This window comes from Ambystoma mexicanum, chromosome 6p, assembly GCF_040938575.1.
Source record: "Ambystoma mexicanum isolate Mex_15411 chromosome 6p, UKY_AmexF1_1, whole genome shotgun sequence".
In the NCBI taxonomy this organism is placed as follows: Eukaryota; Metazoa; Chordata; class Amphibia; order Caudata; family Ambystomatidae; genus Ambystoma; species Ambystoma mexicanum.
The window spans coordinates 1,428,892,822-1,428,910,174 of NC_090935.1; the positions used below are offsets into that span (position 1 = coordinate 1,428,892,822).

The following is a 17,353-nucleotide window of genomic DNA, read 5'->3' on the forward strand; positions in this document are numbered from 1 at the left end:
TATTGGGTGCGTTAACTGCGGGATGCCCTCTTTGCTAATCTGTGTCGCCAGTCCATGATTGAAGATAAAAAGATGTCCAGTGTGCCCGTAAGGGGAAACAGTTCTTTCCCCTTAAGGGGTGCACTTGCCAGGTCTTTCTGTGACCCTATTGGCAACACATATAATTGGATCAGCTCCATCAACATGCCCCCAGGCGGATCATAAATGTTCACGACTAACAATTTAGTACTCTCATCCAATAGAATAAGCAAAATCAGTATATATACGAATCTCTATCTACATACGTTATTTGTTTCCAATTTAAACCTAGACTGGCAAGCAATAGCTATACCCACGATGGGCTGCCCTACCAGGCATTTATGTGCCATTTTTTGATAAGAACTAAAACCATCTATCACCATGGATGAATTCAACCATGTCTCCTGCAGCAGTGAGACATCTGCGGCTGCTAGCAAGTGACTTGAACCACCCTCTTGCTTGGTGAAATGTTAGTGACCTCTTGTTAATTGTTAGACTTCATGTTTGCTTATCACGGAAAGCATTGAGAATTGAAGGTCACCTGGAAAAGTAGTTTCCATTCCAACTTTCTTCTTCCACCCCCCGCTCTTAATGGAGGGCGAGCAAAGGCCACTGATCGCCCCGTTGCAATTGCCGTTATTTGTACCATCCCTTCAATTCTTTCAGTGTGTCTACGATTATGGGACAGTTGGACAAACTGATCTATGTTGTAATCCATTTTCAGAAGAGCGTAGGCGTGGGATTGTATTAACTACACAACTTTGCTAGAGTAACAATGGACTTGCGTTAATGGATACTGACACGCATCAATTTGCTCCACATACTCAAAGTCATGACCCCCCAAAACTCTCAGCGCCGGGATGTAACCCAAAAGATTTAGAAAGCAAGCATGATTTAGGCGGACGGGGCTGTCTTCATCCGCAAATACGCTGGAGATTTTAAGAGTCGTCTCATATGGCTTACTTATCATAGTGCCGGGGTCGCCCCTCTTCCACTCCAGGGGTTCATGTAGCTCTTCTATTTGCCCCTGCTGTCGGTTGTGAGGCACTTCTAGTACTATCCCTTTCACCACAGGCCCTGCTGAAGCTTTAGTGATCGCGGCATCCCCAGACAAAGAGGACGAAGACAGCTCCCCTTCCATACCGATACTTGAGTTTTCATCTGGAGGCATTACCCAACTCGTCAGGTTCCCCGGATTTTCTATTATTTTTTGTGTTCTGTTAGCTCTTTTGCGGACTTTCCTTGATTGAGCCTCTCCTTGATCCATCATGTTAGGCTGTGCTTCTTTACCTTCACCAGTTTCCAGATCTTCCAGAAGAGTATTATTTGTATTTGCTGTAGCTTTCTTGGCCCTTTTAAACTTCCGTCGCTCTTTCCTTGTTCCTTGTTTGGAGCGAGTCATTTGCAGGTACACTCTATGGAATTGTTCATAACCACCTGTCCTCCTTTTGCCATTGTGGATTCGAGAACATGTTCTGATCACTCAGATTGTTTTTACTTTGCACAGCCATAGGTAGAGGTTTGTCATCCATGCATACTTGTGGAATGGCTAAAGGTGCCTTTCCAGCCAGCAGCTTAGACTGGCATTTTTTCTAATAAAATTGAGTGTTGAAGGACCTCATCCTCCCCAGCGCACTTTCCCTCCTCCATCTTGCACTGTCTCTACTCCCCCTTGTTCTGTCCCTCCTCCCTCCTTGCCCTGTTCCTCCTCCCCCTTACGCTGTCCCTCTTTCTCCCTTGCGCTGTTCCTTCTTCCCCCTTGTGCTGCCACTCCAACCCCCATTGCACTGTCGCACCTCCCCTTGTGCTGTCATGCCTCCCACTTTGTGCTGTCGGTCCTCCCTTTTTGCTGTTGCTCCTCCACTTGGAGTTGTCCCTCCTCTCCCTAGGACTGTCCCTCCTTCGCCACTGCAGTAACTTTGCTGAAAATGTTGGGGGGGACATGACATCTGAAGAAAAGGTGCCCCAGCCAAATGAATGGGAACAAAATGGTGTGCCATGAAAGTTGGGGGGGACAAACACCCCTGTGCCCCCCTAAAATTACGCTCATGCCTTCCCCCTTTCACTGTCCCTCCTGCCGCCCTTGTGCTGTCCCTCCTACCCACCCATTGCACTGTCACGCTTTCTGCCGTGCTCCGTCACTCGTTCAACTTGTACTTTTGCTCCTTCCCCTTTGTGCTGTCCCTCCTCCCACCCTTGTGCTGTCCCTCCTCCCTACCTTGCTCAGCCCCTCTTGCCTCGCTTGCACTGTCCCTCCTCACCTCCTTGAGCTGGCCCTCTTCCCCTGCTTGCAATGTCCCCCCTTGCGCTTTCCCTCCTCTCCCTAGCACTGTCCCTCCTAAATCTCTTGTGCTTCCACTCCTCCCTTGTGCTGTCCCTCCTCCCCTTGCACTGTTTCCCGTTCCCCCTTGCATTGCCCCTCCATCCCCCTTGCGCTTCCCTTCGTCCCCATTGCACTGTCACTCCTCCCCCTTGTGCTATCGTGCCTCCCCCTTGTGCTGTCATTTCTCCCCTTGCGCTGTCACTTCTCCCTTTGCGCTGTCGCTCCTTCCCCCTCTAGCACTGTTATTACACCTACCTGTGTGCTGTCGATCAGCGCCTCGACTGCCCCATTGTGCAGTTGCTCTGCCCCCACTTTGCCCTGTCACTCCTTCCCCAATTTGAACTGTCACTCCTTCCTTCAAATGTTGTACTCTGCTCCTGTGTACTGTTGCTGGCCTACCTTGCATCAGTATCGTACAAAAATGTCGCCCTCATTTGTGCGCCCCCGCAGTCACTGCGACTTTGGAGGCGCACAAAATGAGGGTGACATTTACTGCACCCAAGCAGAGCGGGTGTGGCGGGGGTGTCCCCCGGTCTTCCTGGGCGCAGTAACGGGGGTCGGGGGTTGCGGGGGGGGTCCCCTGCTTACCAATTCGGAAAGCAGGGGACACGTTAAAAAAAAAAAAAAGAACCCTGCGGCGTCAGCTCCAACCCACGTTAGGGGGAGGAGCTGACACCGCAGGGATCGCAGAGTGCGGGCGGCACGCGCAGAAGTGTGCCGCCCTAAAGGTAAGTGCGTTTGTGTTGGGGTTGGGGAGCGGGCACATTGATCCATATGATCACTGCGCCGTGCTGTAACTGCGGTCGGCATTTTCGGCGTCGCAGTTGCGGGTGGCGCAGTGATCACATAGATCCCCTTGCATCTATTCAATGTTTTTATTCTTCCTCGTGCTGCCATGTATTTCTTATTCCTCCCCTCACAGTGCTTCCCTCACCCCCAGGCGCTACCCTTCATTCCCTCCAATGTAATAGCTTCTTCCCCCCTCTGCTGTCATACCTCATTCCTTCTCCCCATGCTAAATGTAAAATGCAATAAACTGCAAACGCCAAAAATATTGGCTTTGCCAGTGCTTGTTTATTTTCTGACATATGCAGGCCTTCAACAGTAGTAAGGAGAGCACCTATAACCTATCCTCCAACCCATGCTTATGTGAGATGGCCGGATGCTTTGTATCTTAAATAAAATATGAACTACGAAACCATGTTTTACAGTGAAATATAGTGATATTGCTTTTCTCACTGTATGTTAAAAAAAATATATAGCATTCCTGGGCTATGGAGTGACTAAGGGACAGAACTGTTGGTGGAGGCTGTTCTTTCGAAACCTTCTCCCGCCAGAGCCTCACAACAGCTAGCTAAAAACTGAAATTGGATGTCATAGAGATGCGCCTAGCCGTCAGTGAGGGACGGTTTAACCGTTTTGTCATCGGCGCGTTCAGCATCTGCCGCCTCGTTGTTTCCCCACAGGAATTGATGGGTGGAGTGACCTCAGAGCAGGTGTGCAGAGTGGTGACTAATTGAGCCTGACAGAAAGCCCCTGCCTCATACCTCTCAAGTGAAAGGGGTGATAAATCACTGGAGAATGTGTCGAATCCGAACGCATCCTGAAAAAAAGGCGACTTTGAAGATGAAGTGCCTGCTCGTAAGCCTTTCTTTTCAATTGTGTGTCCTCCGATCGTTCAACCCCTGAGAGTAGCGCAGATCATGGAGTTGTCACTTGTGGTGTAGGTCTCTGTAATCACACTAAAGATAGATTGAGCATGTTGTAGTTTATTCGTAAAACAGGTTTCCCAGATGCCTGCATGCCATCGAGGCATGATGCGCCAGTCTGGGCATTCATTTCTCTATCAATTGCATTCTGGGAGTCGAAGTCTTAAGTCATCTGAATTAAATAAAATTGACCAAAGTAAAAACAAATCCCAGGACTGGAATAGTTCCTTATGGCTGCATCTGTTGATCTTAACCTAAAAGCTCAAATGCCTCGCCATCGCTGATTGCAGTAGCTTTAGAGGTTCTTAAGTTAATCGCTTCCGACTTTGGCCTATGTATCTTAATCATTGCTAGAAGTCTTGGAGAGGAGGAGTAGTCGAAGTATCTGCCAGCAGATTAAAAACAGCACATTCTGACAATAATTCCATTCTGCTGGTGTTCTGGAATTCCTTTCGATTTTGCCGCTTCGGGTGGCACAGTTTTTTGGCTCCTCTTTTTGCATCGTGTTCCCAAACATGTTCCTAATGAGGAGGGAGACATGTTTTGTGCCTCCTAATTGGATGTAATGTGTAGCCACCCGTGGATAATTTGCAGTCACAATTTTTCAGCCCAAAATGGTCATAAATACTTTTTTCATGCACTGAGCAAAATGGCAGATGGGCAGAATTGTTCTCCAAATCTGTCACCCCTACCAAAGAAATCTGGATTGAAGTGCATTGCTACTGGATTTTCCCAAACATTTAAATCCTCTTTAAATCCTTTTTGAATGCAGAAAATCCAACTGTACTCAGTGGATTGCATTTGGCTTCCTTTGGCTTAATACACCCGAAATATGTTAATTAGCAATCCTCAGTGGAATGCAAGCTGGGGACTCCCTCTGGAACAGCCACCCTGCCTCCCTGAAACTTGAGGAGAATCATCTCCTGTTCTGGAAGCACCTGAAAACCTTTCTCTTTAATTCTACTTTTTCTCCTCCTCTCCCCTGCTGAATTCATGGCTGCAACTGAAACTGCACTGGTTACCTGGCCACCCTCTGATCTCAGTCCCAGGTGCCCTCCCCAGCCAATCACACACCTGCACTGCCTTCCGGGCAATCCCCACACCTGGGGACTGTCTTCTGTATCCCTTCAGTCCCACTACCAGCACTTGACACCCGATGCACTTACCCTTGCACTTGCCTCCAGCTGGCCGTACTTTTACTTATTATTATTTATTCTATCATCCCTTGTACTGCACTGTCCCCTCCCCCTTCGACCCCACACTTTCCCCTTCCCGCTTCCCATGCACTTGCGCGATCTGAATGACACCTGGCCTAGTAGAATCATTGTCTTTGTCTTCCCTGTTTCCCCTCCCTTGTCACATCGCGCCTTGAAACACTTGTGTATAGGCACGTTATAAATGCCTTATCATATCATCATATCACATCAATCCCTAAACAATCCAATTTCCACACAATCCAGTAAAAATCCAAAAGTAATCCAATCCCCAAGCAATCCACTAAAAATCCCAAAACAATGCACTCGCCAAACAATCCACTAAAAATCCAAAAGCAATGGATTGCTTTTGGCTTCCTTTTGGCTTAATACACCCGAAATGTTAATTAGAAATTAGAAGCGATCAAATCCACAAGCAGTCCACTAAAAATCCCAAAACAATGCAATCACCAAACAACCCACTAAAAACCCCAAAACAATGTTAACTATAACCCTGAAAAGAAACCCTCCAAAAGGGATTACACTCATTGGGTCTTAGGCATTTGGGTACAATGACATGAAAGAGACCAGCAAGGTTAATGGGATATTATCCATTTGAAATAATAACAATAAAACAAATTAAAAAAAACACACACAACACCTACTTTTTATTCAATTGTATTTATTAAAAGAGGCACAATAAAGTTCAACCAGGAACTGTGTACATAGCACACAAGAATGACTGTAGCAATCCCAGAACTGGGTGGTTTACAATTTGTGGACATGCATGGATTAAAAAAAACAAAAACCAATACCAGCCAGTGAGTCAAATGAGGACCAAGACTAAATCCAGGAAACAAGGGAGTCCGGTAGGGTACCAGCCCAGGGAGAAATTGTGAGGAGGTACCCACTCAGCACAGATAGCAAGGAAGTTTGGTGGGGAACCAGATCCAGCCAATGAGTCAGATGGAGAACCAGGGCAAGTCCAGGGAGCAAGAGAGTCTTGTGGGGACCCAGCACATGGAGCAAGGGTTGAGGAGGATGCGGCACCAGCCGAGGGAGCCAGATCGGTACCCAGACCCAGATAGTAAGGAAGTTCGGTTGGGACCCAGAATAAGCCACTGAGTCAAATGGAGATCCAGGGAGCAAGGGAGTCAGGTGGGGGCCCAGAACAAGCCCACAGATCAGGGGAGTCAGATAGGGACCCAGAACCAGCCCAGGGAGCAAGGGAGTCAGATTGGGACCCAGAACCCGCCCATGAAGCGAGAGGGTAGCGAACACCCATCTCATTAAGCAAGAGGGGGAGCGTTGTCCCAGGATAAGCCTAGTGAAAAGGCGAGAGGAAAGGCACAGACCCAACCCAGGGCACAAAGGGGAGGGATACCGGCCCATGGAGCAAGAGAGTCAGAGAGTGGAGGACACAAATCCATGTGAGGGAGCAAGTGAGAGGAGGGGACCCAGCCCCAACGCAGGGAGCAAGGGATTTCCCCTGAACCAGGTAGCATTTTATAATACAATAACTAAATGTTTTGAAAAATAAGATGCATTTTGCATTCCTTAAATTGTGATTAGACTTGTGTAGAAAAAGAGAAATCGGGTGCCTTCCACTTCAGTCGGTAGATTCCAATTTTGTTTGGCAGTGCTTTTCGGTACTCAACAGCAGAGAGTTCTCCAAAGCCCATTTCCATTGCTTTAATTGATCAATTATGAAACAAAAAAGGAAGAAGTCTATAAAGGTAGTTTGAAAAGAGGTAGCAAAACACATCTAAGCAACAGGTAGATCATGAAAGGTGGTGCTCACATGCCATTATAACTTTGCTGAAGAGATCCCTGGAACAGGGATGCGGGAATGAAAGCAAGCACCGCAGACAATTTGCATTGTACAATCTCCAAATAAATATACTTATCATGCATGTTCTGAATGACATTAAAGTACCTTTTATAGCTTCTTGACAATGACAACCCAATGTTATCTTCCCTTTTCTGCCATCAACTATTTTGTGCTGCATTCAAGGTAGAGCAGCTAGCATGCAAGTTGATCGTTTGTCTTTTTTGCCTTCATCGCAATCTTTCTTGGTTTCACAGGGTTCACCAAGAAGTCTATAACAAGAGGAATTTTCCTCTGTGCATATAAGAAATGAAAAATTATTAGGTTTCTCAAAACTGAAAATCTATATCAAGATATAGAAATTGTTCAGATTTCAATATTTATTAAAGCCACATCTACAAGCCTATTCTCTCTTTTTGGTTGTCTATTTATCCTGGTTTCTTTCTTACTACTTTTCTATTTTTTGCATAATTGGTCACTTATTCACATTGTATCGTGCTTTGGCGAGGTAAGTACAGTACATAACATTATAACACTATAGGCTTAGGCATATAGTCGATTTTAATTTATAGATGGGTATAGACCCCAAGATGTCCTTACAGGAACACCGTGGGAAAGGGGCAGGGATGAGGCAGGAAGAAGACTAAGATTTCACTTGCATACTGACTGAGAAAAGAAAACATTTATTTTAATAAGGGTGTCAGCCAACTTTTTTTTTTACACAAGGGGTGCTTACTTCTGATGCGGTTGCCGGACCAGGACAAAAGCAGTGGTTCCACCCCACCCCCCTCTTTTTTCACTGAAGAGTCAATTCCAGGCAGCGTTGGATGGCCACCTTCTGATGTGAACCCATTCTGTCCCAGTACTCTGAAATAGTAGCACAAACATTAATATTACACATTCTAATAGCAACAAAAGGCACTTCTCACTGGGCAATTCAAGTCAGCAAAAAAAAACACTTCAAAGCTTAGCTTAAACCTATGATGGCTTTTAGCTTGACACAAAGGGTTTCATTGTATCTGAATATTAAAATGTGTTGAACACCATGCTTAAAAGAAGCTAGTATTCACCTCTGACATGGGGCCAACATGTACTTCCCCAGTTTGGAGCCCCAAATGAGCCCAAGGTGCATAGTCACAAGTTAAGCAGTTCAGACTTTACTTTTACAAGCCCGTGGCATCTGCATTTAAGCCCCATTAAAAACTACAATCCTCAGAATGCACTGCCACCCTGGCTTCTGGCCTAGTTGTCTAATATGTATTCTGCTGCCCGTGGCCTCTTGCCCACGACTACTATGCACCCTGCTTCTCCCGCTGTACTGTACTAACGCTATGATACCCATGGGTCTGGGCATTTCAGAAATGTAAATAAATGAATAAAATACATCAATGTTTGGTCTTGAAGTATAACTATTTAAATGGAAGCAACATGAGCATTTCTCTGAATCTTAGAAAATAGACAGCTTGAATGTTAATATTTTAGGATATTCAACCACACACACACACACCAACAAACAAAAAACGACAAACATTCTCTACAGGGCCATTTTTATCTCATTATGAGAACTTGTGTGACATTGTGTTATTGGCCTATGTGTCGGTGACTCCTCCTATGAGAGTGCACATCATTTGTTTATCGTACACAAAGCTTGGGAAAATGATTGACCTGAAATGCATAAAACAGACGTTCCCAAAATATCCACTTACAATGTGTTCATGTGTGCATAAAATACAGCATTATGATTTCTAATAATAATTAAAAAAGCAGGTAAATAATTTCACCAATAAAAGGCAAGCGGTGACAAAGGACATCTCCCAGAGGCTGCTGTACTATGCAATACATTGCTTTGTCCATTGCCCTTATTTAATTACCAAGGAGCCTTTAATGTACTTCCGAATCCTCCTGGATCTGATGCTTCGAAATGTCAAAATGTCTCGGATTAATTGTGCAGCAAAGAAAGGCCTGCGTTTACTTTATATGCCTGCATGCTGTTGTCTATTTGTGTGTTGCAAAGTGGAATCCGTTATAACTACAGTAGGGGGGGCGAGAAGAAAGACTCCATGGTGCACGAACTCCGTTGGGAATTAAGAACACAAGTTTTATTTGAATTTGGTATGCCTCTCCTATGGATCTCTATTTGTACACACCGGCATCCCATATCTCCTTTGCCTGACATCCATATTGCACGCAGGTTAGGGCTTGGAGACGTGTTATAGGCAGCGAGTCTGTGTTGCAAGGGGAAGGAGAAAGGAGTTATTTTTTGGGGCGGTAAAGGGGGGAGAGTCAGCAATGGCGGCACCTAGCTTTCCCCGAAGTGGACATAGCGACTTCCATTGAATGGGGAGCGCAGGGTGATCTTAACAAAAGTGAATTGGGGTGAAAAGAGTGGGGATCTACTTAAAAAAGGGCTGCTTTGGCAGAAACACCTGCAGCAGCTTTGGCATATAGGGGACAAAGACTTTGCCGCCTATTGAGGACAGGCTCCTTTTGAACAAAGGCAGCTCGCCTCATAAATCAAATTAATGTGTCCTGAGAGACAAGTAGATCCCCAGCATGCAGACCGAAGGCCTTAGAAGTAAATAAGCCCATAAACGTGTGCATGTACTGCCTCCTTACAATACTGTGCTGAATTTGCTCAAAGCCCACGGACGGATCACAGTAAAATCCTCTTTATCCGCCATTGCTGCACTTGGCTTGCAAAAACGGAAGCCTTTGTGTAGCCCCACGGATCCCAGAAAATAGCACAAATATAGCCCAATCAAATTGTGACCAATCAGCTCAAATATTCAGTGTGTCAATCAACAATTATTTATTTATTTTTATTTATTCATAGTGTCGTGGTTACGTAAATCTGTAACACGCCAAGCAATAAAATACTAAAATACATTTACAATGCAATAAAGAACATATAACCCATATGTTATTAAAAATGTTAACATTAAAAAGGCTTCACTCCTAACATTACAAATACTAAATATGTTAATCCATTAGTCAATTCTATAAGTGTTATCACCTTCAGTCAAATATAATAAGTTGCAAAAATACATTTTGTCTTATTCCCTGAGTACATAGCTGCACAACAATTATCACAAAGTATCCTGTTTTTTTTTATCTTAAAAGTGCATTTTCAAACATTAGAGGGTATTTATTAAGCTCGTATTACTTTTACATTTTTGGAAGGATTTAGATATACTCATCAGAATGGTCAATTATAATGCATACTTTTCAAATGGTTTCCTGAGAATCGATGATAAAGCACGCAAGATAAATGTTATTGCATGGCTAGACTGGCATGTTGGTGCGGCCACTGACATTTTGGTGCAGCTATTTCTTACTGATGCATGGCATTTTTACTAGGCATCGATGATAAAGCAAGCATGATGAGCAGGGACGGTGTCACGGCCTTTAAACTTTTTCAGGTAACGAGTGTCCAGAGTATGGGATGCCATGTGAGTGCGCTGCTTTCCCTGCCCTACTCTAAATTCTTTAATACACAGTTATGAATCCTCTCAATGGTATGGAATTTGCCAACCTCCGAAGCCTGAAAAGTAGATCCACGCAGGCTTGACATGTGGCCAAATTTGCACCAGACCTGCAGATGAACTGGCCAGGCGTTAAATCTCAGTTACTAGTTTAACGGCTATCCACCACAGAGTTTAATTTGTAGAAAGGGGGTGCTCAACAAGCCATTATAACTTTGCTGAAGATATACCTGGAACAGGGATGCGTGAATGAAAGCAAGCACAGTAGACAATTTGCACTGTAAAATCTCCAAATAAATATACTTATCATGCATGTTCTGAATGACATTAAAGTACCTTTTATAGCTTCTTGACGATGACAACCCAATGTTATCTTCCCTTTTCTGCCATGAACTATTTTTTGCTGCATTCATGGTACAGCAGCTAGCATGCCAAGTTGATTGTTTTTCTTTTTTGCCGTCATCGCAATCTTTCTTGGTTTCACAGGGTTCACCAAGAAGTCTATAACAAGAGGAATTTTCCTCTGTGCATATAAGAAATGAAAAATGATTAGGTTTCTCAAAACTGAAAATCGATATCAAGATATGGAAATTGTTCAGATTTCAATATTTAATAAAGCCACATCTACAAGCCTATTCTCTCTTTTTGGTTATCTGTTTATCCTGGTTTCTTACTACTTTTCTATTTTTCTGCATAATTGTTCACTTATTCACATTGTATCGTGCTTTGGTGAAACAGCTTTGTAAGCACAATACATAACATTATAGCACTATAGGCTTAGGCATATAGTCTATTTTAAATTATAGATGGGTATAGACCCCAAGATGTCCTCACAGGAACGCCGTGGGAAAGGGGGGGATGAGGCAGGAAGAAGACTAAGATTTCACTTGCATACTGACTGAGAAAAGAAAACATTTATTTTAATAAGGGTGGCAGCCAACTTGTTTTTTTTTTTTACTCAAGGGGTGCTTACTTCTGATGCTGTTGCCGGACCAGGACAAAAGCAGTTGTTCCACCCCCCCCCCCACCTCTTTTATCACTGAAGTGGCAGTTCCAGGCAGCGTTGGATGGCCACCTTCTGATGTGAACCCATTCTGTCCCAGTACTCTGAAATAGTAGCACAAACATTAATATTACACATTCTAATAGCAACAAAAGGCACTTCTCACTGGGCAATTCAAGTCAGCAAAAAAAAAACACTTTAAAGCCTAGCTTAAACCTATGATAGCTTTTAGTTTGACGCAAAGCGTTTCATTGTATCTGAATATTAAAATGTGTTGAACACCATGCTTACAAGAAGCTAGTATTCACCTCTGACATGGGGCCAACATGTACTTCCCCAGTTCGGAGCCCCAAATGAGCCCAAGGCGCGTAGTCACGAGTTAAGCAGGTCGGACTTTACTTTTACAAACCAGTGGCATCTGCATTTAAGCCCCATTAAACACTACAATCCTCAGAATGCACTGCCACCCTGGCTTCCGGCCTAGTTGTCTAATATGTATTCTCCTGCCCGTGGCCTCTTGCCCACGACTACTATGCACCCTGCTTCTCCTGCTGTACTGTACTAACACTGTGATACCCTTGGGTCTGGGCGTTTCAAAAATGTAAAAACATTAATAAATAAAATACATCAATGTTTGGTCTTGAAGTATAACTATTTAAATGGAAGCAACATTAACATTTCTCTGAATCTTAGAAAATAGACAGCTTGAATGTGAATATTTTAGAATATTCAACCACACACACACACCAAAAAACAAAAAAACATTCTCTACAGGGCCATTTTTATCTCATTATAAGAACTTGTGTGACATTGTGTTATTTGCCTATGTGTCAGTCACTCCTATGAGAGTGCACATCATTTGTTTATCGTACACAAAGCTTTGGAAAATTATTGATCTGAAATGCATAAAATAGACCTTCCCAAAATATCCACTTACAATGTGTTTATGTGTGCATAAAATACAGCATTATGATTTCTAATAATAATATAAAAGCAGGTGAATAATTTCACCAATAAAAGGCAAGCGGTGACAAAGGACATCTCCCAGAGGGTGCTGTACCATGCAATACATTGCTTTGTCCATTGCCCTTATTTAATTACCAAAAAGGCTTTAATGTACTTCCGAAGCCTGCTGGACCTGACGCTTCGAAATGTCGAAATGTCTCAGCTTAATTGCGCAGCAAAGAAAGGCCTGCATTTAGTTTATGTGACCTGCATGCTGTTGTCAATTTGTGTGTTGCAACGTGGAATCCGTTGTAACTACAGTAGAGGGGCGAGAAGAAAGACTCCACGGTGCACGAACTCCGTTGGGAATTAAGAACATGAGTTTTATTTGAATTTGGTATGGATCTCTATTTGTACCACCAGCGTCCCATATCTCAGTTGCCTGAAATCCAAATTCCACGCAGGTTAGGGCTTGGAGAAGTGTTATAGGCAGGATGCCTATGTCTTAAGGGGAAGGAGAAAGGAGCTCTTTTTCGGGGCAGTAAAGGGGTGAGAGGCAGCAATGGCGGCGCCTAGCTTTCCCTAAAGTGGACATAGCGACTGCCATCGAAGGGGGAGCGGATGGCGATCTTAACAAAAGTGAATTGGGGTGAAAAGAGAGGGGATCTAATTAAAAAAAGGTCTGCTTTGGCAGACACACCTGCAGCAGCTTTGGCATATAGGGGACAAAGACTTTGCTGCCGATTGAGGACAGGCTGCTTTTGAACAAAAAAAGCTTGCCTCGTCGTGAATCAAATTAATGTGTCCTGAGAGACACGTAGATCCCCAGCATGCGGACCGAACACCTTAGAAGTAAATAAGCCCAAGAATGTGTGCATGTAATGCCTCCTTACCTTCCTGTGGCTTAATTTGCTCAAAGCCCACGGACGGATCACGGTAAAATATTCTTTATCTGCCATTGCTGCACTTTGCTTCCAGAAACGGAAGTCTTTGTGTAGCCCAACGGACCCTGGAAAATAGCTCAAATATAGCCCAATCAAATTGTGACCCATCAGCTCCAATATTCAGCGTGTCAATCAACAATTATTTATTTATTTTTATTTATTCATAGTGTCGTGGTTAAGTAAATCTTTAACACGCCAAGCAATAAAATACTAAAATACATTTACAATGCAATAAAGTACATATAACACATATGTCATTAAAAATGTAAACATTTATCACCTTCAGCCAAATATAATAAGTTGCAAAAATACCTTTTGTGTTATTCCGAGTATATGGCTGCACAACAATTATCACAAAGTATCATTTTTTTTTAAATCTTAAAAGTGCATTTTCAAACATTAGAGGATATTTTTTTATCTCATATTACTTTTACATTTTTGGAAGGATTTAGATATACTCATCAAAATGGTCAATTATAATGCATACTTTTCAAATGTTTTCCTGAGAATCGATGATAAAGCACGCAAGATAAATGTTATTGCATGGCTAGACTGGCATGTTGGTGCAGCTATTTCTTACTAATGCATGGCATTTTTACTAGGAAACTATGATAAAGCAAGCATGATGAGCAGGGAGGACGGTGTCAGGGCCTTTCAACTTTTTCAAGTAACGAGTGCCCAGAGTATCGGATGCCATGCGAGTGCGCTGCTTTCCCTGCGCTACTCTAATTTCTTTAATACAGAGTTATGAACCCTCCCAAAGGTATGGATTTTGCCAACCTCCGAAGCCTGAAAAGTAGATCCACGCAGGCTTGACATGTGGCCAACTTTGTACCAGACCTGCAGATGAACTGGCCAGGCATTAAATCTCAGTTACCACTTTCATGGATATCCACTATTGAGTTTCATTTGTAGAAAGGAGGTGCTCAACAAGCCATTATAACTTTGCTGAAGATATGCCTGCAACAGGGATGCATGAATGAAAGCAAGCACAGTAGACAATTTGCACAGTACAATCTCCAAATAAATATACTTAACATGCATGTTATGAATGATATTAAAGTACCATTTATAGCTTCTTGTCGATGACAACCCAATGTTAATCTTCCCTTTTCTGCCATCAACAATTTTTTGCTACATTCAAGGTACAGCAGCTAGCATGCAAGTTGATTGTTTGTCTTTTTTGGCGTCATCACAATCTTCCTTGGTTTCACAGGGTTCACCAAGACGTTTATAACAAGAAGACATTTCCTCTGTGCATATAAGAAATGAGAAATTATAAGGTTTCTCTAAACTGAAAATCTATATCATGATTATGGAAATTGTTCAGATTTCAATATTTAATAAAGCCACATCGACAAGCCTATTCTCTCTTTTTCGTTGTCTGTTTATCCTGGTTTCTTACTACTTTTCAATTTTTCTGCATAATTGGTCACCTATTCACATTGTATTGTGCTTTGGCGAAACAGCTTTGTCAGCACAATACATAACATTATAGCACTATAGGCTTAGGCATTTAGTCTATTTTAAATTATAGATGGGTATAGACCCCAAGATGTCCTCACAGGAACACCGTGGAGAAGGGGAAGAGATGAGGCAGGAAGAAGACTAAGATTTCACTTGCATACTGACTGAGAAAAGAAAACATTTATTTTAATAAGGGTGTCAGCCAACTTTTTTTTTTTTTACTCAAGGGGTGCTTACTTTTGATGCTGTTGCCGGACCAGGACAAAAGCAGTTGTTCCACCCCCCTCTCTTTTTTCACTGAAGTGGCAGTTCCAGGCAGCGTTGGATGGCCACCTTCTGATGTGAAGCCATTCTGTCCCAGTACTCTGAAATAATAGCACAAACATTAATATTACACATTCTAATAGCAAGAAAAGGCACTTCTCACTGGGCAATTCAAGTCAGCAACAAAAAAACACTTTAAAGCTTAGCTTAAACCTATGATGGCTTTCAGTTTGACGCAAAGGGTTTCACTGTATCTGAATATTAAAATGTGTTGAACACCATGCTTACAAGAAGCTAGTATTCACCTCTGACATGGGGCCAACATGTACTTCCCCAGTTCGGAGCCCCAAATGAGCCCAAGGCGCATAGTCACGAGTTAAGCAGGTCGGACTTTACTTTTACAAACCAGTGGCATCTGCATTTAAGCCCCATTAAACACTACAATCCTCAGAATGCACTGCCACCCTGGCTTCTGGCCTAGTTGTCTAATATGTATTTTGCTGCCCGTGGCCTCTTGCCCAGGCGACTACTATGCACCTTGCTTCTCCCGCTGTACTGTACTAACGCTGTGATACCCTTGGGTCTGGGTGTTTCAAAAATGGAAAAAAATAAATAAATAAAATACATCAATATTTGATCTTGAAGTATAACTATTTAAATGGAAGCAACCTTAACATTTCTCTGAATCTTAGAAAATAGACAGCTTGAATGTGAATATTTTAGGATATTCAACCACACACACACCAACAAACAAAAACCAAAAAACATTCTCTACAGGGCTTTTTTATCTCCTTATGAGAATTTGTGTGACATTGTGTTATTGGCCTATATGTCTGTGACTATTCCTATGAGAGTGCACATCATTTGTTTATTGTACACAAAGCTTGGGAAAACTATTGACCTGAAATGCATAAAATAGACCTTCCCAAAATATCCACTTACAATGTGTTTATGTGTGCATAAAATACGGCATTATGATTTCTAATAATAATATAAAAGCAGGTGAATAATTTCACCAATAAAAGGCAAGCAGTGACAAAGGATATCTCGCAGAGACTGCTGTACTATGCAATACATTGCTTTGTCCATTGCCCTTATTTAATTACCAAAGAGCTTTAAATGTACTTCCGATGCCTGCTCGACCTGATGCTTCAAAATGTCAAAAGGTCTCGTCTTAATTGCACAGCAAAGAAAGGCCTGCGTTTACTTTATATGGCCTGCATGCAGTTGTCTATCCATTTGTTGCAAAGTGGAATCCGTTGTAACTACAGTAGGGGGCGAGAAGAAAGTCTCCACAGTGCACGAAGTCTGTTGGGAATTAAGAACACGAGTTTTATTTGAATTTGGTGTGCCTCTCCTATGGATCTCTATTTGTACACACCGGCATCCCATATCTGCTTTGTCTGACATCCAAATTCCATGCAGGTTATGGCTAGGAGACGTGTTGTAGGCAGCATGCCTGTGTCGCAAGGGGAAGGAGAAAGGAGTTCTTTTTCCGGCCGGTAAAGGGGAGAGAGGTTAGAATGGCGGCGCCTAGCTTTCCCCGAAGTGGACATAGCTTCTACCATTGAATGGGGAGCAGAGGGAGATCTTAACAAAAGTGAATTGGGGTGAAAAGAGTGGGCATCTACTTAAAAAAAGGGCTGCTTTGGCAGACACAGCAGAAACAGCTTTGGCATATAGGGGACACAGACTTTGCTGCCGATTGACGACAGGCTGCTTTTGAACAAAGGCAGCTCGCCTCGTAAATCAAATGAATGTGTCCTGAGAGGCACGTTTATCCCCAGCATGCGGATAGAAGGCCTAAGAAGCAAATACGCCCAAAAATGTGTGCATGTACTGCCTCCTTACCTTACTGTGGCTTAATTTGCTCAAACCCCACGGACGGAGAGGCCACCAGGGGGCGCAGGCAATATGGCTGCCTGATCCCGTAGCTCCGTCTTCAGCCCCGGGAAACCTGTGGAGAACTAGTCGAGAGAGGGAGCCATTCCTCGTTAGAAGCTGATGCAAACTATTGTAACAGCTATATGCCGACATGTATCTTTCAGTGAAGCCTGAATATAGAACATATTGTTCGTCGTTTGCGCCTTGATATGCATTGTTACCCCTAGCCATATATCCGATTATAGTGTGCTTAAATTACTGAGTCCAGAAATAGCACCATAGTGGTACTAGAG

The 17,353-nt window shown here is 43.2% G+C and overlaps 1 protein-coding gene across 1 annotated transcript; it reads right to left on the minus strand.

The window, feature by feature from the left end:
- Positions 1-5,908: 5,908 nt before the first annotated feature.
- LOC138510839 (uncharacterized) lies at positions 5,909-17,213 on the minus strand. Its single transcript, XM_069626518.1, has 6 exons — positions 17,028-17,213; positions 15,150-15,277; positions 11,527-11,660; positions 10,890-11,076; positions 7,808-7,938; positions 5,909-6,933 (listed from the first exon to the last, which is right to left on the minus strand). Exons 1-6 carry the CDS (start codon positions 17,211-17,213, stop codon positions 6,812-6,814), a joined length of 888 nt encoding a protein of 295 aa, XP_069482619.1. The 3' UTR covers positions 5,909-6,811.
- Between the last annotated feature and the right edge of the window lie 140 nt (positions 17,214-17,353).

What these genes read in the sequence shown, in the direction of transcription:
- LOC138510839 (XM_069626518.1), bottom strand. Translation starts at nt 17,213, where the DNA reads ATGTCGGCATATAGCTGTTACAATAGTTTGCATCAGCTTCTAACGAGG. An exon ending in GTCCGGCAACAGCATCAAAA is followed by an intron (nt 11,661 to 15,149) that starts GTAAGCACCCCT and finishes CTACTATTTCAG; the next exon opens with AGTACTGGGACAGAATGGGT. An exon ending in GTCCGGCAACCGCATCAGAA is followed by an intron (nt 6,934 to 7,807) that starts GTAAGCACCCCT and finishes GATCAATTAAAG; the next exon opens with CAATGGAAATGGGCTTTGGA.